Source organism: Oncorhynchus keta, chromosome 35, assembly GCF_023373465.1.
Source record: "Oncorhynchus keta strain PuntledgeMale-10-30-2019 chromosome 35, Oket_V2, whole genome shotgun sequence".
Classification (NCBI taxonomy): Eukaryota; Metazoa; Chordata; class Actinopteri; order Salmoniformes; family Salmonidae; genus Oncorhynchus; species Oncorhynchus keta.
This window is the reverse complement of record NC_068455.1, coordinates 77,816,826-77,838,427: the sequence shown is the minus strand read 5'-3', so window position 1 is coordinate 77,838,427 and position 21,602 is coordinate 77,816,826. Positions and strand designations below refer to the sequence as shown.

General features: G+C 41.2%; 1 protein-coding gene across 1 annotated transcript; it reads right to left on the bottom strand.

Moving 5' to 3' along the window:
- Nucleotides 1–3,379: 3,379 nt before the first annotated feature.
- Nucleotides 3,380–20,140, bottom strand: LOC118377968 (zinc finger and SCAN domain-containing protein 22-like). Its single transcript, XM_052497905.1, has 3 exons — nt 19,798–20,140; nt 17,932–18,378; nt 3,380–9,238 (listed from the first exon to the last, which is right to left on the bottom strand). The coding sequence occupies exons 1-3, from the start codon at nt 19,961–19,963 to the stop codon at nt 8,010–8,012; spliced, it is 1,842 nt and encodes a 613-aa protein (XP_052353865.1). The 5' UTR covers nt 19,964–20,140; the 3' UTR covers nt 3,380–8,009.
- Nucleotides 20,141–21,602: the final 1,462 nt, after the last annotated feature.

The following is a 21,602-nucleotide window of genomic DNA, read 5'->3' as shown; positions in this document are numbered from 1 at the left end:
AATATATTACACAGTACAGGACACTTCCTTATGTAGTGGTCCTACACCCCCATCTAGTGGTCGCTTGGTGCTATTACTGCACCGGTACTAAACTGAGCAATAGTTCAGAACGAGGAAGCAGCTTGAGAGGAGTTTCTATCAGGACCATGTTCACCCTTTAGGTTTCAGCACTTGGATATCAATCTCTACTAAGATAACATACATTATGGAATTGTTTTAAGATTTATTTAAAATTTTAGGAACCCTGTAGGAATAAAAAATAAATAATATTTGATGAAATAGAAGAGACAGTCAAAAAATAAATCATGGGGAACAAGGTTAGGTTGTTAACAAAAGGTTAAAGGTTAACAACTAGGAGAGATACAGTGCATTCGGAAAGTATTCAGACCCCTTGACTCTCTCCACATTTTGTTTAGGTTACAGCCTTGTTCTAAAATGTATTAAATTGTTGTTTTTTTCCCTCATCAATCTACACAAAATACTGCATAATGACAAAGCAAAAACGTTTTTTTTTTGTTTAAATGTAAAATAAAAATATCACATCTACATAAGTACTAATATTCAGACCCTTTACTCAGTACTTTGTTGAAGCACCTTTGGCAGTGATTACAGCCTGGAGTCTTCTTGAGTATGACGCTACGAGCTTGGCACACCTGTATTTGGGCAGTTTCTCCCATTCTTCTCTGCAGATCCTCTCAAGCTCTGTCAGGTTGGATGGGGAGTGTTGTTGCTTGGTTTTATCAGACCAGGTAATCTTGTTTCTCATGGTCTGAGAGTCTTTAGGTGCCTTTTGACAAACTCCAAGCTGGCTGTCATGTGCCTTTTACTGAAGAGTGGCTTCTGTCTGGCCACTCTACCATAAAGGCCTGATTGGTGGAGTGCTGCAGAGATGGTAGTCCTTCTGGAAGGTTCTCTCATCTCCACAGAGGAACTCTGGAGCTCTGTCAGAGTGACCATCGGTTTCTTCGACACCTCCCCTGACCGAGGCCCTTCTCCCCCGATTGCCCAGTTTGGCCGGGCGACCAGCTCTAGGAAGAGTCTTGGTGGCTCCAAACTTCTTCCATTTAATAATAATGGAGGCCACTGTGTTCTTGGGGACCTTCAATGCTGCAGAAATGTTTCTGTGCCTCAACACAATCCTGTCTCTGATCTCTACAGAAAATTCCTTCAACCTCGTGGCTTGGTTTTTGCTCTGCCATGCAACTGTGGGACCTTATATACAGCACCAGTCTAAAGTTTGGACACACCTACTCATTCAAGGGTTTTTCTTTATTTTTACTATTTTCTACATTGTATAATAACAGTGAAGACATCAACACTATGAAATAATACATATGAAATTACTTAGTAAACCAAAAAAGTGTTAAACAAATCAAAATATAGTTGAGATGAGTTTCTTCAAAGTAGCCACCCTTTGCCTTGATGACAGCTTTGCACACTCTTGGCATTTTCTCAACCAGCTTCACCTGGAATGCTTTTCCAACAGTCTTGAAGGGGTTCCTACATATGCTGAGCACTTGTTGGCTGCTGTTCCTTCACTCTACGCTCCAACTCATCCAAAACCATTTCATTTGGGTTGATTATGTCGCTGCACAGGTCAGGTATGTCGCTATTATTCTACAATGTAGAAAATAGTAAAAATAAAGAAAAACCCTTCAATAAGTAGGTGTGTCCAAACTTTAGACTGGTCCTGTAGACGGGTGTGTTTCCAAATCATGTCCAAACTTTAGACTGGTCCTGTAGACGGGTGTGTTTCCAAATCATGTCCAAACTTTAGACTGGTCCTGTAGACGGGTGTGTTTCCAAATCATGTCCAAACTTTAGACTGGTCCTGTAGACGGGTGTGTTTCCAAATCATGTCCAAACTTTAGACTGGTCCTGTAGACGGGTGTGTTTCCAAATCATGTCCAAACTTTAGACTGGTCCTGTAGACGGGTGTGTTTCCAAATCATGTCCAAACTTTAGACTGGTCCTGTAGACGGGTGTGTTTCCAAATCATGTCCAAACTTTAGACTGGTCCTGTAGACGGGTGTGTTTCCAAATCATGTCCAAACTTTAGACTGGTCCTGTAGACGGGTGTGTTTCCAAATCATGTCCAAACTTTAGACTGGTCCTGTAGACGGGTGTGTTTCAAATCATGTCCAAACTTTAGACTGGTCCTGTAGACGGGTGTGTTTCCAAATCATGTCCAAACTTTAGACTGGTCCTGTAGACGGGTGTGTTTCCAAATCATGTCCAAACTTTAGACTGGTCCTGTAGACGGGTGTGTTTCCAAATCATGTCCAAACTTTAGACTGGTCCTGTAGACGGGTGTGTTTCCAAATCATGTCCAAACTTTAGACTGGTCCTGTAGACGGGTGTGTTTCCAAATCATGTCCAAACTTTAGACTGGTCCTGTAGACGGGTGTGTTTCCAAATCATGTCCAAACTTTAGACTGGTCCTGTAGACGGGTGTGTTTCCAAATCATGTCCAAACTTTAGACTGGTCCTGTAGACGGGTGTGTTTCCAAATCATGTCCAAACTTTAGACTGGTCCTGTAGACGGGTGTGTTTCCAAATCATGTCCAAACTTTAGACTGGTCCTGTAGACGGGTGTGTTTCCAAATCATGTCCAAACTTTAGACTGGTCCTGTAGACGGGTGTGTTTCCAAATCATGTCCAAACTTTAGCCTGGTCCTGTAGACGGGTGTGTTTCCAAATCATGTCCAAACTTTAGACTGGTCCTGTAGACGGGTGTGTTTCCAAATCATGTCCAAACAGTTGACTTTACCACAGGTGGACTCGAATCAAGTAGTAGAAACATCTCAAGGCTGATCAATAGAAACAGGATACACCTGAGCTCAATGTCAAGTCTCATAGCAAAGGGTCTGAATACTTATGTAAATAAGGTATTTATACATTTGCAAAAATGTCTAAACCTATTTTTGCTTTGTCATTATGGGGTATTGTGATGTCATTATGGGGTATTGTGATGTCATTATGGGGTGTTGTGATGTCATTATGGGGTATTGTGATGTCATTCTGGGGTATTGTGATGTCATTATGGGGTATTGTGATGTCATTCTGGGGTATTGTGATGTCATTATGGGGTATTGTGATGTCATTATGGGGTGTTGTGATGTCATTATGGTGTATTGTGATGTCATTATGGGGTATTGTGATGTCATTATGGGGTGTTGTGATGTCATTATGGGGTATTGTGATGTCATTATGGGGTGTTGTGATGTCATTATGGGGTATTGTGTGAGGAAATACATGTATTTAAATCCATTTTAGAATAAGACTGTAACGTAACACAATGTGGAGAAGGTCGAGGGTCTGAATACGTGTGTGTGTGTGTGTGTGTATGTACAGTACAAGTCAAAAGTTTGGACACGACTAATCATTCATGGGTTTTTCTTTATTTTTACACATTATACACTATGCACTTTTTACAGCCTGGAACTGGGTTACCTGGGTTACCTGGGTCACCTGGGTCACCTGGGTTACCTGGGTTACCTGGGTCACCTGGGTTACCTGGGTCACCTGGGTTACCTTCACTCCTCTGGAGCTTGTGTGTGTTCTAAAGCACAACAACCGACACCTTCGCATTCCTGAGTTTTCAATATCATCAGAGGTGGAAAAATGACCCAGTTGTCATACTTGAGGAAAAGTAAAGATACCTTAATAGAAAATGACTCAGTTGTCATACTTGAGTAAAAGTAAAGATACCTTAATAGAAAATGACTCATGTAAAAAGTGAAAGTCACCCAGTAAAATACTACTTGAGTAAAAGTATTTGGTTTTAAATATACCTAAGTATCAAAAGTAAAAGTATAAATCATTTCAAATTCCTTATACTAAGCAAAGCAGACACCATTTCCTAGTTTTTAAAATGTACGGATAGTCACGGGTCACACTCCAACACTCTGACATTATTTACAAACAACACATTTATATTCAGTGAGTCTGCCAGATCAGAGGCAGTAGGGATGACCAGGGATGTTCTCTGTTTAGTGAGTCCGCCAGATCAGAGGCAGTAGGGATGACCAGGGATGTTCTCTGTTTAGTGATTCCTCCAGATCAGAGGCAGTAGGGACGACCAGGGATGTTCTCTGTTTAGTGAGTCCTCCAGATCAGAGGCAGTAGGGACGACCAGGGATGTTCTCTGTTTAGTGAGTCCTCCAGATCAGAGGCAGTAGGGATGACCAGGGATGTTCTCTGTTTAGTGAGTCCTCCAGATCAGAGGCAGTAGGGTTGACCAGGGATGTTCTCTGTTTAGTGAGTCCTCCAGATCAGAGGCAGAAGGGATGACCAGGGATGTTCTCTGTTTAGTGAGTCCTCCAGATCAGAGGCAGTAGGGATGACCAGGGATGTTCTCTGTTTTGTGAGTCCTCCAGATCAGAGGCAGTAGGGATGACCAGGGATGTTCTCTGTTTAGTGATTCCTCCAGATCAGAGGCAGTAGGGATGACCAGGGATGTTCTCTGTTTAGTGATTCCTCCAGATCAGAGGCAGTAGGGATGACCAGGGATGTTCTCTGTTTAGTAGCTCTGGATAAGAGCGTCTGCTAAATGACTTAAATGTAAATGTTAAATGTAGTGATTCCTCCAGATCAGAGGCAGTAGGGATGACCAGGGATGTTCTCTGTTTAGTGAGTCCTCCAGATCAGAGGCAGTAGGGATGACCAGGGATGTTCTCTGTTTAGTGAGTCCTCCAGATCAGAGGCAGTAGGGATGACCAGGGATGTTCTCTGTTTAGTGAGTCCTCCAGATCAGAGGCTGTAGGGATGACCAGGGATGTTCTCTGTTTAGTGAGTCCTCCAGATCAGAGGCAGTAGATGACCAGGGATGTTCTCTGTTTAGTGAGTCCTCCAGATCAGAGGCAGTCGGGATGACCAGGGATGTTCTCTGTTTAGTGATTCTGCCAGATCAGAGGCAGTAGGGATGACCAGGGATGTTCTCTGTTTAGTGAGTCCTCCAGATCAGAGGCAGTAGGGATGACCAGGGATGTTCTCTGTTTAGTGAGTCTGCCAGATCAGAGGCAGTAGGGATGACCAGGGATGTTCTCTGTTTAGTGAGTCCGCCAGATCAGAGGCAGTAGGGATGACCAGGGATGTTCTCTGTTTAGTGAGTCTGCCAGATCAGAGGCAGTAGGGATGACCAGGGATGTTCTCTGTTTAGTGAGTCCGCCAGATCAGAGGCAGTAGGGATGACCAGGGATGTTCTCTGTTTAGTGAGTCTGCCAGATCAGAGGCAGTAGGGATGACCAGGGATGTTCTCTGTTTAGTGAGTCTGCCAGATCAGAGGCAGTAGGGATGACCAGGGATGTTCTCTGTTTAGTGAGTCCTCCAGATCAGAGGCAGTAGGGATGACCAGGGATGTTCTCTGTTTAGTGAGTCCTCCAGATCAGAGGCAGTAGGGATGATAAGTGCGTGAATTTGAACATTATTTTCATTAGGAATGTAATGAAGTAAATGTTGTCAAAAAATATAAATAGTAAAGTTAAGTACAGATACCCCCCCAAAAAACAACTGAATTAATACTTTAAAGTACTTTTTATCTAAGTACAGATACCCCCCCAAAAAACAACAGAATTAATACTTTAAAGTACTTTTATCTAAGTACAGATACCCCCCCCCAAAAAACAACAGAATTAATACTTTAAAGTACTTTTATCTAAGTACAGATACGCCCCCAAAAAACAACTGAATTAATACTTTAAAGTACTTTTATCTAAGTACAGATACGCCCCCAAAACACAACTGAATTAATACTTTTAAGTATTTTACACCACTGAATATTGGTGACACTTGTTTGTAGCACCAACGGTTTGGTCGGGACAGTCGTTTTTTTTGTGACACCTCTTGGAAATGACGTAGTCCGTGACAAGAGTTCAGAGGGCACTTCAACTTGTAGATGTCATAGAGCCAAACAAAGTCTCTCCTTTTCGACATTGGTGACATTAGTTTGCATCTTAGGCTCAGACATCACGGTTTGGGATTAACACATGATTCTGTGAATATTTTCTTGTCCAGAGCTTCTTCTTCTCCCGTGTAGAAAAAGGCCTCTCTCCCCCCATGTTATTGAGCAGGCAGAAAGAGGGGAAGGAGCAGCAGCCACGATAATAAATACACAGGGAGATATTCCGTATTCAAAATGACGTCGCCCTGTGACGCACGGGCGCGTCAATCAACTCTAGGGGGTTTTAAGGGGCAATCTGTGATTGGTACATCGAATTTTGGACTTTGGACAGTCATAACCCCATCAGAACACGAAACACATGAACCTAAAATGTCAACCAAACACTGCATAGCCACATAATATGGTTAAAACTATTATTTTGATCTCATGGGTGATCAGTCCTGGCATCCAAAGATGTGTCTGAATATTTACATTTCTCCAACCCGTTACCTCAGTTGTTTACCAAAACAGTGTCAGGTTTCCCACTTTGTTCTTATTTGAACTGCAGAGGGGGATGGGGGGGGGGGTCAATGAAACAGATCACTTTGACAATCAACCAGAAATACCTAGAGATCCTCTGGTTCATTAAGAAATCTACACTTACGTACGTTGTTTGGTCGTTGAGTCAATTAGACCACGCCCATTTGGTGTTTATCTCTCTCCATATAAAGTTTATTTAGTTAACTAGCTGACTAAATCTCTAGCTAACTAAATCTCTAGATAACTAAATCTCTAGCTGACTAAATCTCTAGCTAACTAAATCTCGAGCGAACTAAATCTCTAGCTGACTAAATCTCTAGCTGACTAAATCTCTAGATAACTAAATCTCTAGCTGACTGTCTCTAGATAACTAAATCTCTAGATGACTAAATCTCTAGATTACTAAACCTCTAGATTACTAAATCTCTAGATAACTAAATCTCTAGATAACTAAATCTCTAGATAACTAAATCTCTAGATAACTAAATCTCTAGCTTACTAAATCTCTAGATAACTAAATCTCTAGATAGCTAAATCTCTAGCTAGCTAAATCTCTAGTTGACTAAATCTCTAGCTGACTAAATCTCTAGTTGACTAAATCTCTAGCTGACTAAATCTCTAGCTGACTAAATCTCTAGCTAACTAAATCTCTAGCTGACTAAATCTCTAGTTGACTAAATCTCTAGCTAACTAAATCTCTAGCTGACTAAATCTCTAGCTAACTAAATCTGTAGCTGACTAAATCTCTAGCTAACTAAATCTCTAGCTAACTAAATCTCTAGTTGACTAAATCTCTAGCTGACTAAATCTCTAGCTAACTAAATCTCTAGCTGACTAAATCTCTAGCTAACTAAATCTCTAGCTAACTAAATCTCTAGCTGACTAAATCTCTAGTTGACTAAATCTCTAGCTGACTAAATCTCTAGCTAACTAAATCTCTAGCTAACTAAATCTCTAGCTGACTAAATCTCTAGCTGACTAAATCTCTAGCTGACTAAATCTCTAGCTAACTAAATCTCTAGCTGACTAAATCTCTAGTTGACTAAATCTCTAGCTGACTAAATCTCTAGCTGACTAAATCTCTAGTTGACTAAATCTCTAGCTAACTAAATCTCTAGCTGACTAAATCTCTAGCTAACTAAATCTCTAGCTGACTAAATCTCTAGCTGACTAAATCTCTAGCTAACTAAATCTCTAGCTTACTAAATCTCTAGCTAACTAAATCTTGCATTGTAGTGGACACCTCTAATGGTTCTTTTAAGGAAAAAAGTAGCAACAGGCAAATTTGATATCAGTCTATGAATTTGAGTGTTTTACAACTCTCCAACACCATCCCTCAGTTGTTCACCTAAAAACTGGTGGTTGTCTGAACTGCAGATTGTCCATTTCATACACAAAGAGTAGCAACATTACCTGTTAGGTTCAGACAACAGCCACATTGTATCATTACTGTGACATTGGACTGAGCAGGATCAGGAGGACCAGTTAGAGTTGGTCCACAGGGGATCTTGGGTGTATCTCAATACTCTCTTAGTCCCCTCTCTGTGTCTATGTCCTCATTTACTTTCTTTGTTCCTTTGTCTTGTTTTCATTCTTTGTGGTTGTTTTTGACATGCCTCAGCAGATTAGTCTTCTGAATGAATCTTTTACCACAGACTGAGCAGCCATGTTGTTTCTCTCCTGTGTGAGTCAGTTTGTGCTTAGTTAGGTTCCTATTGACACTGAAGCTTTTCCCACAGTCACCACAGCTATATGGTTTCTCTCCTGTGTGAGTCCGTATATGTTCAATTAGTGTCTTCTTGACACTAAAGCTTTTCCCACAGTCACCACAGCTAAAAGGTTTCTCTCCTGTGTGAGTCCGTATATGTTCAGTTAGTGTCTTCTTGAGATTGAAGCTTTTCCCGCAGTCGCCACAGCTAAAAGGTTTCTCTCCTGTGTGAATCAGTTTGTGCCTGGTTAGATGCTGCTTGAGACTGAATCTTTTCCCGCAATCACCACAGCTAAATGGATTTTCCCCTGTGTGAATCAGTTTGTGCCTGGTTAGATGCCCCTTCAGACGGAAGCTTTTCCCACAGTCACCACAACTGAATGGTTTCTCTCCTGTGTGAATCCTCATGTGTCTGGACAGATGTCCTTTTTGTTTGAAGATCTTTCCACAAACAGGGCAGACACAGGGTTTACCACTGTGACAGAGTCGGATATGGGCCTTCAGTTTACAGGTGGAGTTGTAGCGTTTCTTGCAGAATCTACATTCACTGGGTCTCTTCTTGGTGAGAGTCACATGTCTCTGCAGATCAGCTTTCAGAGCAAATGTTTCACCACAGTCACGGCAGCTGTGAGTTTTTCTAGGCATGGTGTTGGGTTTGGAACAATGTTCCCCCAATGTTGGGCTGGGATCCAATAGTGGACTGTTGTCAAGTCCTACTGTGTCATTGCTTACAGCTGAGCTGTGGCTGGAGGCATTGTTTTGATTATCTGGAGGGTCACAGGGAATGTAGAGACCCTTTAGGTGGGTCACAGTGCCAGAAGGTTTGAGATCCACTAGTTTAGAGTCTCTCTCTCTGTTCTCCACTGTCTGGGTTTGGTCCTCCTGATCACATTCACTTTTCACACAGGAAGGAGAGAAAATGAACCCTATGATATCAGGCTCCACCCTTTGAAGCTGCTCTTCCTCCTGACTGGTCCTGACTTCCTCCTGTTCCTCTTTAATCTGTTTGGTCTCTGGGTTCTTCTGTCCCAGACTGGGGCTCCACTCCTGCTCACAGTGCTGCTGCTCAGGGGGAACCTCCTGTTCAGAGACAGAGGGCTGCAGGGATTCTGGAGGGAAGGAGAGGAGGAGCAGAGGTTACCTATACAGCCTTTAGACAGATGTAGAATGGTGCGGGAGGGGATGGCTGATGTTTTACATGCTCCTAACCATCAGTTATTTTGGTGGGTTTTTACGTTGTTTGTAACTTTAAAAAACCCTGGAATGGGTGTGTCCAAACCTTTGACTGGTGCTGTAGGTATGTAAATCAGTAAAAAATAAATAATAATAATCATATTATGGATTTAACACGACTGGATCTGCATCTGTTGGTCAGATAAATAAATACAAATAAATAAAGACGTGGAAAACCAGTCAGGATCTGGTGTGATACAGTACCATGTACCTCATACAGTACCATGTACCTCATACAGTAAGTACCATGTACCTCATACAGTACCATGTACCTCATACAGTACCATGTACCTCATACAGTACCATGTATCTCATACAGTACCATGTACCTCATACAGTACCATGTACCTCATACAGTAAGTACCATGTACCTCATACAGTACCATGTACCTCATACAGTACCATGTACCTCATACAGTACCATGTATCTCATACAGTACCATGTACCTCATACAGTACCATGTACCTCATACAGTACCATGTACCTCATACAGTAAGTACATCTCATACAGTACAGTACCATGTACCTCATACAGTACCATGTACCTCATACAGTACCATGTATCTCATACAGTACCATGTACCTCATACAGTACCATGTACCTCATACAGTAAGTACCATGTACCTCATACAGTACCATGTACCTCATACAGTACCATGTACCTCATACAGTACCATGTACCTCATACAGTACCATGTACCTCATACAGTACGACACATCTCATACAGTACGACACACCTCATACAGTACCATGTACCTCATACAGTACCATGTACCTCATACAGTACCATGTACCTCATACAGTATGACACATTTCATACAGTATGACACACCTCATACAGTACCATGTACCTCATACAGTACCATGTACCTCATACAGTACCATGTACCTCATACAGTACGACACATCTCATACAGTACGACACGCCTCATACAGTACCATGTACCTCATACAGTACCATGTACCTCATACAGTACGACACATCTCATACAGTACCATGTACCTCATACAGTACCATGTACCTCATACAGTACCATGTACCTCATACAGTACGACACATCTCATACAGTACGACACACCTCATACAGTACCATGTACCTCATACAGTACCATGTACCTCATACAGTACCATGTACCTCATACAGTACGACACAGCTCATACAGTACCATGTCCCTCATACAGTACCATGTACCTCATACAGTACGACACACCTCATACAGTACCATGTACCTCATACAGTACGACACACCTCATACAGTACGACACACCTCATACAGTACGATACACCTCACACAGTACGACACACCTCATACAGTACGACACACCTCATACAGTACCATGTACCTCATACAGTACGACACATCTCATACAGTACCATGTACCTCATACAGTACCATGTACCTCATACAGTACGACACAGCTCATACAGTACCATGTCCCTCATACAGTACCATGTACCTCATACAGTACGACACACCTCATACAGTACCATGTACCTCATACAGTACGACACACCTCATACAGTACGACACACCTCATACAGTACGACACACCTCATACAGTACGATACACCTCACACAGTACGACACACCTCATACAGTACGACACACCTCATACAGTACCATGTACCTCATACAGTACGATACACCTCATACAGTACGATACACCTCATACAGTACGACACACCTCATACAGTACGATACACCTCATACAGTACGACACATCTCATACAGTACGACACACCTCATACAGTACGACACACCTCATACAGTACGATACACCTCATACAGTACGATACACCTCATACAGTACGACACACCTCATACAGTACGACACACCTCATACAGTACGACACACCTCATACAGTACGATACACCTCATACAGTACCATGTACCTCATACAGTACCATGTACCTCATACAGTACCATGTACCTCATACAGTACCATGTACCTCATACAGTACCATGTACCTCATACAGTACGACACACCTCATACAGTACGACACACCTCATACAGTACGACACATCTCATACAGTACGATACACCTCACACAGTACGACACACCTCATACAGTACGACACACCTCATACAGTACGACACACCTCATACAGTACGATACACCTCATACAGTACGATACATCTCATTCAGTACGACACACCTCATAAAGTACGACACATATCATACAGTACGACACACCTCACAGTACGACACACCTCATACAGTACGATACACCTCATACAGTACGACACACCTCATACAGTACGATACACCTCACAGTACGACACACCTCATACAGTACGACACACCTCACAGTACGACACACCTCATACAGTACGACACACCTCACAGTACGACACACCTCATACAGTACGACACACCTCATACAGTACGACACATATCATACAGTACGACACACCTCACAGTACGACACACCTCATACAGTACGACACACCTCATACAGTACGATACACCTCACACAGTACGACACACCTCATACAGTACGACACACCTCACAGTACGACACACCTCATACAGTACGACACACCTCATACAGTACGATACACCTCACACAGTACGACACACCTCATACAGTACGACACATATCATACAGTACGATACATCTCATTCAGTACGATACACCTCATACAGTACGACACATCTCCTTCGCATAGAGTTGATCAGGCTGTTGTCTGTAGCCTTTGAAAATGTTGTCCCACTCCTCTTCAATTGGCTAAGTGAAGTTGAACTGGAACACGCTATCGTACACATCAATCCAGAGCATCCCAAACATGCTCAATGGGTAACATGTCTGGTGAGTATGCAGACATCTGTGGCATTGTGTTGTGTGACAAAACTGCACATTTTAGAGTAGCCTTTTATTGTCCCCAGCACAAGGTGCACCTGTGTAATAACTATGCTGTTTAATCAGCCTCTTGATATGCCACACCTGCAAGGTGGATGGATAATCTTGGCAAAGGAGAAATGTTCACTAACAGGAATGTAAACTAATTTGTCAACAAAATTTGAGAGAAATAAGATGTTTGTGTGTATGGAACATTTCTGGGAACGTTTATTTCAGCTCATGAAACATGGGACCAACACTTTACATGTTGCAAGGTCCAAATGATTCATATAAGGTCCAAATGATTCATATAAGGTCCAAATGATTCATATAAGGTCCAAATGATTCATATAAAGTCCAAATGATTCATATAAAGTCCAAATGATTCATATAAAGTCCAAATGAAGCACTGTTCAGTATTTGATCCTTTGCATCCAATAACTGACTGAAGTCTGCAACCCATTGACCAAGACAATATCTTCTCTGGTGACGCCCTGCCAGGTCTGTACTGCAGCCACTAGTTTTTTGCTGTTGTTTTTAAATATTGTTTCCCTTTATGTCTCATCTTCAGCAAATGAAATGCATGTTCAATTGGATGTAAATCTGGAGATCGACTTCGCCCAGTAAAGAATTGTACTTTTTGGCGCTGAAAAAACTCCCTAGTTGCTATGGTTATATGTTCGGGGTCATTGTCTTGCTGTAATGACGAAGCGCCGCCCAATGAGTTTGGAGGCATTTTGCTTGTTCTTTAGCAGACACAGTATACGTTAGCGGACAATAGGTTTCTGTACACTTCAGAATGAATGTGGGGACATCTTCAATGGAGCAGTGACATCATCAATGGAGCAGTGACATCATCAATGGAGCAGTGACATCATCAATGGAGCAGTGACATCATCAATGGAGCAGTGACATCATCAATGGAGCAGTGACATCATCAATGGAGCAGTGACATCATCAATGGAGCAGTGACATCATCAATGGAGCAGTGACAGCAGTGACATCATCAATGGAGCAGTGACATCATCAATGGAGCAGTGACAGCAGTGACATCATCAATGGAGCAGTGACATCATCAATGGAGAGTAAAGAAGGTGAGCCAGTTCCAGGGGCAGACATTCATGCCCAAGCCATAACAGCCCCCCTCCTCCTGGGCAGTTTCTTCCCCCTTGCCATCATTCTGGTGTTAATCATTAATGTTAATCATTGTTTTAATCTGTCCACAATCCCCCCCCCCAGAACTCTGCAGGCTCTTTTAAGCAAACTAACCTGCCCATCCTGTTTCTGAAGCAGTGGCACCTCACAGTGTGACCTCTGTAGTTCCAACCTGGTCTCAGAGCATTTCGTATTATTATGTAGGTACATTTAGTACGGTGTGGATTCAATTTGTGGATGTCCATCACCCATTTCTTACAATATGTTACAAATTTTTTTAATTGTTTAATTCTAGCTAGGTGGCTAACATTAGCAAGCTGGCTAACTTTAGTTAGGCTAGGATATATGGTTAAGGTTAGGAGTTATAGTTAAGGTAACGGTTAACTAAAATGGTTAGGAGAAAGGTTAGTGAAAAGGGTTAAGGTTAGGGGAAGGGTTAGCCAACATGCTAAGTAGTTGCAAAGTAGATTTAAAAAAAAAAAAGTAGTAAGTAGATGAAAAGTAAAATGTAAATCGCTCTGGATAAGAGCGTCTGCTAAATGACTTAAATGTAAATGTAAAAGTCTTTAATTTCGTACTAATTAGAGTGTCCCGGATTTACATGTACTATGTTACGTCTAGTATATGAGACCAGGCTGGTATATGAGTCTTCTGTAGATGGTAGTGACTGACATGTCCAACCCCACCTCCTGGAGTGGTCTGACATTCTTCAGCCACGTTTGGTAACAGTCTTCCTTGGCCTACCAGGCCATTTGCTGAGCTCACAAGAGCTTTCTTAATTTTGAATGATGTTTATTTTTTATTTATTTTTTGGTAAGCCTAAGATTTAGCCAATGTTTCAGCCTCATAAATTGCTTCATTGACTTTCATTGACACTTCTTTGGGCCTCGTTCTGCTATTGGTGTTAACACCACAAAAGCAGGCTCCAAAAGGCATATGCAAAAAGCCTAGACACAAGACTACACATTGACAGCTCTCGTATGCCTGCACACATTATGTGCCGGAACACACCTGGGAATTGATGGGAAATGATGTCAAATATATCACTAGCCACTTTAAACAATGCTACCTAATATAATGGTACATACCCTACATTATTCATCTCATATGTATATGTATATACTGTACTCTATATCATCTACTGCATCCTTATGTAATACATGTATCACTACTTTGTTTACATACTCATCTCATATGTATATACTGTACTCGATACCATCTAATGTATCTTGCCTATGCCGCTCTGTACCATCACTCATTCATATATCCTTATGTACATATTATTTATCCCCTTACACTGTGTATAAGACAGTAGTTTTGGAATTGTTAGTTAGATTACTTGTTGGTTATTACTGCATTGTCGGAACTAGAAGCACAAGCATTTCGCTACACTCGCATTAACATCTGCTAACCATTTTTAAAAATGTGATTTGATTTGACCTGACTAACCAGAAACACCTGTCGAGCCAATTGTCCAAATACTTGAAATAGGAACCCCGAGGTATAAAAAGCATTGTCATTTCTAAAAATGGTACAAATACTCTCAAATAAAAGCTGAGAAACTATACTTTAACCTCCTAGTCATTGGTACAGAGCCGAAATACGAAGGAAATGCTTCACTGTGCCATATAATTACAGAGGACAATGTATACAGAGCATTCAGAAAGCATTAAGACCCCTTCCCTTTTCTACCTTTTGTTAAGTTAAAGCCTTATTCTAAAACTGATTCAATAAAAACAATTCCTCATCAATCTACACACAATACCCCATAATGACATCACAATACCCCATAATGACATCACAATACCCCATAATGACAAAGCAAAAACAGTTAAGACATTTTTGCAAATGTATTAAAAAAATATATATTATTGACATAAGTATTCAGACCCTTTTCTATGACACTCAAAATTGAATGGAAGAAGTTTGGAACCACTAAGACTCTTCCTACAGCTGGCCGCCCGGCCAAACTGAGCAATCGGGGGAGAAGGGCCTTGGTCAGGGAAGTGACCAAGAACCTGATGGTCACTCTGACAGAGCTCCAGAGTTCCTCTGTGAAGATGGGAGAACCTTCCAGAAGGACAACCCTCTCTGCAGCACTCCACCAAATCAGGCCTTTATGGTAGAGTGGCCAGACGGAAGCCACTCCTCAGTAAAAAGGCACATAGTCGAGATTGTATATGGCAGTTTTGGTGCAGTGGCTTCTTCCTTGCTGAGAGGTCTTTCAGGTTATGTCGATATAGGACTCGTTTTACTGTGAATACAGATACTTTTGTACCTGTTTCCTCTAGCATCTTCACAAGGTCCTTTGCTGTTGTTCTGGGATTGATTTGCACTTTCCACACCAAAGTACATTAATCTCTAGGAGACAGAAAACGTCTCCTTCCTGAGCGGTATGACGGCTGCGTGGTCCCATTGTGTTTATACTTGCGTACTATTGTTTTTACAGATGAACGTGGTACCTTCAGGATTTTGGAAATTGCTCCCAAGGATGAACCAGACTTGTGGAGGTCTACAATTTTTTTTCTGAGGTCTTGGCTGATTTCTTTTGATTTTCCCATGATGTCAAGCAAAGAGGCACTGAGTTTGAAGGTAGTTCTTGAAATACATCCACAGGTACACCTCCAATTGACTAGAATTATGTCAATTAGCCTATCAGAAGCTTCTAAAGCCATGACATCACCTTCTGGAATTTTCCAAGCTGTTTAAAGGCACAGTCAACTTAGTGTATGTAAACTTCTGACCCACTGGAATTGTGATACAGTGAATTACAAGTTAAATAATCTGTCTGTAAACAATTGTTGGAAAAATTACCAGTGTCATGCACAAAGTAGATGTCCTAACCTACTTGCCAAAACTAAAGTTTGTTTCAAGCCCTCATTGAAAATAAGAATTTGTCCTTAACTGACTTGCCTAGTTAAAAAAAGGTAAAAATATATATATTATATTATTCTGTATTTTAGTCAATTCCACTCCAACATCGCTCGTCCTAATATTTATATATTTCTTAATTCCATTATTTTTCTTTTTAGATTTGTGAATTGTTAGATATTACTGCACAGTTGGAGCTTGGAACACAAGCATTTCAATACACTCGCAATAACATCTGCTAAATGTGTATGTGACCAATGTGATTTGAAGTACAGTGAGATCCTTGATGAAAACCTGCTCCAGAGCGCTCAGAACCTCAGAAAGGGGGCAAAGGTTTTAACAGGACTACGACCCTAAGCACACAGCCAAGACAATGCAGGAGTGGCTTCGGGACAAGTCTCTGAATGTCCTTGAGTGGCCCAACCAGAGCCCAGACTTGAACCTGATCTAACATCTCTGGAGAGACCTGAAAATACCTGTGCAGCAACGCTCCCCATCCAACCAGACAGGGCTTGAGAGGATCTGCAGAGAAGAATGGGATAAACTCCCCAAATACAAGCGTGACAAGCTTGTAGCGTCATACCTAAAAAGACTCGAGGCTGTAATCGCTGCCAAAGGTGCTTCAACGAAGCACTGAGTAAAGGGTCTGAATACTTATGTAAATGAAATATGCAAAAAAATATATATATATATTTCTGCTTTGTCATTATGGGGTATTGTGATGTCATTATGGGGTATTGTGATGTCATTGTGGGGTACGGTGATGTCATTATGTGGTACTGTGAAGTCATTATGGGGTATTGTGATGTCATTGTGGGGTACTGTGATGTCATTATGGGGTACTGTGAAGTCATTATGGGGTATTGTGATGTCATTATAGGGTATTGTGATGTCATTATGGGGTATTGTGATATCATTATTGGGTATTGTGATGTTATTATGGGGTATTGTGATATCATTATAGGGTATTGTGATGTCATTATGGGGTATTGTGTGTCCATTGAGGAAAAAACGATTTAATCCATTTTAGAAAAAGGCTGTAACGTAACAAAATGTGGAAAAAGTCAAGCGGTCTGAATATTTCCTGAAACCACTGAGGTGTTGTGTGTTTACCTCGTCTTTCATTTTGTTACAGATTGTCGTCTGTATTGTTCTGTCTGAGATTATGGGTTCCTGATACAAACACCTTATTTTGTATTTGTGGAACTACATCTCTATGTTCTGTTCTATCTGACATGACATCGAGTGGCCTTTTGGGTTAGTTTAGATTACCACAGGTGTCTGTAATTATCTCAGGCTGCCCAAGTCTAATCTCTTTCCCATTAATTGACCAATCAGATCAGCACTGAAAATGATCTGGCATGAAAAGATATATGATTGGTCAAAATACCAATGGGGGCAGAATTGGTCTGCCTGCATAAACACAGCCTTAGTGGCCTCATCTGTCCCACTGTTTGGGGAGATTTGCTCTGATGAAGGTTGAACGACCGAAAGATAAAATGTAAGAAATGTGCATCTGTTTATTTTTTGTTTGTTTCTAAAGTCAGTAAATTCTAGAACCTATTTTCAGACTTTCAAATAACTTCCTGGTTTTCGTGACACAGACATGTTTTTATCCATGTACAATAAAAGTTAATAAAAACATTTTAATTGAGTATAACTATAACTAACTATCAGTAGATGTCCATACGAACCTATTCTACATAGCGGTATCTCTGGTGTGATCCGCAGCAGTCTCCGTAGCCGATCATTCTCCTCTTGGTACTCCACTATCATTTTAGCAAATGCCCCAGAAATCTCCACAGCAGCAAACGCCGTTAAACGCTCATTTAAAAACTCTTGAAACGACTGTAGTTTAGACATTTTCAGGAGAGTTGGGTGTTCAGCAAGTATGGGATCTTGACGTGGGTTCTCCTGATCACATTCACTTTTCACACAAGGAGGAGTAAATATGAACTCTATGATATCAGGCTCCACCCCTTGAAGCTGTTCTTCCTCCTGACTGGTCCTGACTTCCTCCTGTTCCTCTTTAATCTGTTTGGTCTCTGGGTCCTTCTGCCCCAGACTGGGGCTCAACTCCTGCTCACAGTGCTGCTGCTCAGGGGGAACCTCCTCTTCAGAAACAGAGAGCTGCACGGGTTCTGGAGGGACAGAGAAGAGGAGCAGAGGTTACCACAGTCCCCAAATCCAGAACAAATTCAAGAAAGCGATCAGTATTATGAAGAGCCATTGTTGCATCGGACTCCGTTCCATCTGAAATTTCTCAAGTGAACAGAAAACCTGTTTAAAAAACAGATAAAGCAACACCTCTCAACGCCTCTCCCCTATTGGACCTAGATAGTTTGTGTGTATGTATTGATATGTAGGCTACGTGTGCCTGTTTTCTAGGGTAGCCTAGTAGTGGTTAGAAGTTCAAACACCTGAGTTGACAAGGTACAAATCTGTCGTTCTGCCCCTGAACAGGCAGTTAACAGTGTTCCTAGGCCGTCATTGAAAATAAGAATTTGTTCTTAACTGACTTGCCTAGTTAAATAAAGGTAATAAATATTGATATTATATCTATGAATGTTCTATATTATGTCATTCTGTATTATGTTTCATGTTTTGTGTGATCCCCAGAAAGAGTAGCTGCTGCTTTTGCAACAGTCATAACCATAAAACGGTCAAACAGGGAAATGGGTCTAATCTTTTTTCAACCATTCATTTTTCCCCAAAGGGGATTTTACAATGACTTTAAATAAAAGGCTGTGTTTCGTGTAGGCTAACCCTGGCGTGACGTTTTGATAACCGTGTAAATCTCTCCAGGACAAGGTGACTTTTATGAATATATTCGCCTACATTTTATAATTTGTGGAACGTTCCAACAGGAATCCAAAAAACTTCGCAAATAACAAGGTTGCAAACACAACGCATACAAAGTTGTATAGCGGCAGAGTAAGATACCAGGTAGGGAGGGATTGGTCTATTTCAATGCGTTTTTCACTCACCACGTTCATTCTGAAAAATGTAAATCTGGTAGCCTATGGACAAACATTAAGAATAAACTACGTGGTGAGTTGATGCCTATTCGGCAGCTAGTTAGCTAGGTTTGTATGCGTTGTTTGTTGGCATCCTTGTACTTCTGTTTTTGGAACAGATTCCTGTTGGACGAATTCCACAAATGATACCCCCCCTGTATTTACCCCCTCAAAATGAAACTCTCCTAATGTGGCTAACAAAGAACTACAAACATAAAGAACTACAAACACCATCATGATCTGGACGGGACTGCTGCATCGAGGCAAAGGTTAAACAAATCTCTGGATTAACTATCTAATGTTATCTAAAATGTAGTAATGAATAAATTGGCTTAATTTCTTTAAACGGAACATTCTGTTAGCAAACGTGTCAGCTAGAGATGACGTGTAGGCGCTTGCGGGGATTTGTTGTTTTGCATGATGTCTACTTTGATGCAAATGAGCATTTTCGAAACTGAGAGTAAATAGAGCAGAATATTGGTAGAGGCTCCTCAGAGGAAGGGGAGGACCATCCTCTATTGTGAATTTAATAAAAATACTCACCTATTCTACATAGTTGTATCTCTGGTGTCCTCCGCAGCAGTCTCCGTAGCCGATCCTTCTCCTCCTGGTACTCCACTACCGTTTTCTCAACTGCACCAAAAATATCCACAGCAGCCGCCGATAAACGCTCATTTAAAAACACACACAACATCTGTAGTTTAGACATTTTAATTTAAATAAAATTAGAGATGGGTAGCCTGTTCAGTAAGTATGTCTTTCTTTACTGCAGACAAGGAACAATAACAACTCGTTTCCAATCCTACTTCCGTGTTCTAGTCAAGGAATCTTGGGACGTTCTTTGTTCTAGTTGGTGAGGAACCCAGAAACACAACAGCGCCGCCAGCTGGACGGGAGTTTACTGTGCAAGGCAGCCTGCAGACCAGTAATAAAGGAGAACGGCAACATCAAATCGAATCCAATTTTATTGGTCACATACACATGGTTAGCAGATGTTAATGCGAGTGTAGCGAAATGCTTGTGCTTCTAGTTCCAACAATGCAGTAATAACCAACAAGTAATCTAGCTAACAATTCCAACCATGTTCTGAATTCTGTCGCTGTACATTTCAAAAGTGCTGAACAAATAGTTATATTGACAACATCCCTCCTATCTCGCTCATGAATGTCTTAATCATAATTACAGATTACCTCTCATCAGCTCGTCATCCCCTTATGCCATAGTTTGTACATCTCAATTGTCAATAGAAACCACATTTGTTTAAGCAAGGCAGCCATATCAGCATTGTTTTTATTAAAAGACAGTAAATGAGGCTGAATGAAGTGTTTCGCTGACAGACAAGGCTGATAGCCAGGTGTAGTGGTGGTAAGGATTCACTCCATGGTGCTGAAAAGAAAGCTCTGCTGTTGGAACCGCTTTATGTCGGCCCTAACAGTTTGTGGGCACCGTTTGTCACCGCTACAGTGCAATTAATATTTTGTTTAGTGAGGAGTTTGCCCCACCAATCGCACTGCCCCTGGCACAATCCCTAGACGATAGACTGGGGGGTCCTTCCCCAGGAAGTTTTCTTCTGTCCATAGAATGTACAAACATTTGATCATTTTGGTGAGCTATTTCTTTAAAATAGGTCTGGGAAAAAATCCTGCTAGCTCTCCAAGAGGGTTGGCCACCCCAGATCTATGTTTCCCAAGTGATTGAAAATACTCGTTAAAACAATTCATTTCTCAAACCTTCTCAAAATATCTAATGAACATCCGATATTCAGGTGGTTTTATGCCTACAAGTTGAAGATGCCGTTCATACTCTCTACACAGACGAAATATGTGTATTATGAGTTGTGAGACCCTCTACCATCTCTCTCTAGCATGTGCACAATATTAAAATTATATTTAATTCCCGAACCATTTGATATCCAATGCTTATTTGTATGACTTATTCAAAACTGTCCGTGACAGGCTGTATAATTACATAGCCTCATATAATTCATTTTCAAAGACACAAGTAGGCAAAAGAGATTTCCAATATGTGACTGGCAGAACTGGGAGGAAGTGGAATAATAGAATAAGTTTGGGGAATAACAGTAGCGTTCTTGCTGACAAGCACAGCGACTACCCTACATTTTAGCCCATTGTTAATGAGAATTGTTCCTCTGATCAGACTAAATAAAATATACTAAACAAATATATAAACGCAACATGCAACAATTTTACTGAGTTACAGTTCATATAAGGAAATCAGTCAATTGAAATAAATCCATTAGACCCTAATCTATGGATTTCACATGACTGGGCAGCCATGGATGGGTCTGGGAGGTTCATCAGTCCACAGTAAGACACATTGTCTATAAA

Excerpts from the sequence above, each read along its gene's own strand:
- LOC118377968 (XM_052497905.1), bottom strand. The coding sequence starts at position 19,963 with ATGTCTAAACTACAGATGTTGTGTGTGTTTTTAAATGAGCGTTTATCG. Across the intron at positions 18,379-19,797 it reads GATACAACTATGTAGAATAG|AACCCGTGCAGCTCTCTGTT; the intron begins GTGAGTATTTTT and ends CTGTCCCTCCAG. Across the intron at positions 9,239-17,931 it reads GATACCGCTATGTAGAATAG|AATCCCTGCAGCCCTCTGTC; the intron begins GTTCGTATGGAC and ends CCTTCCCTCCAG.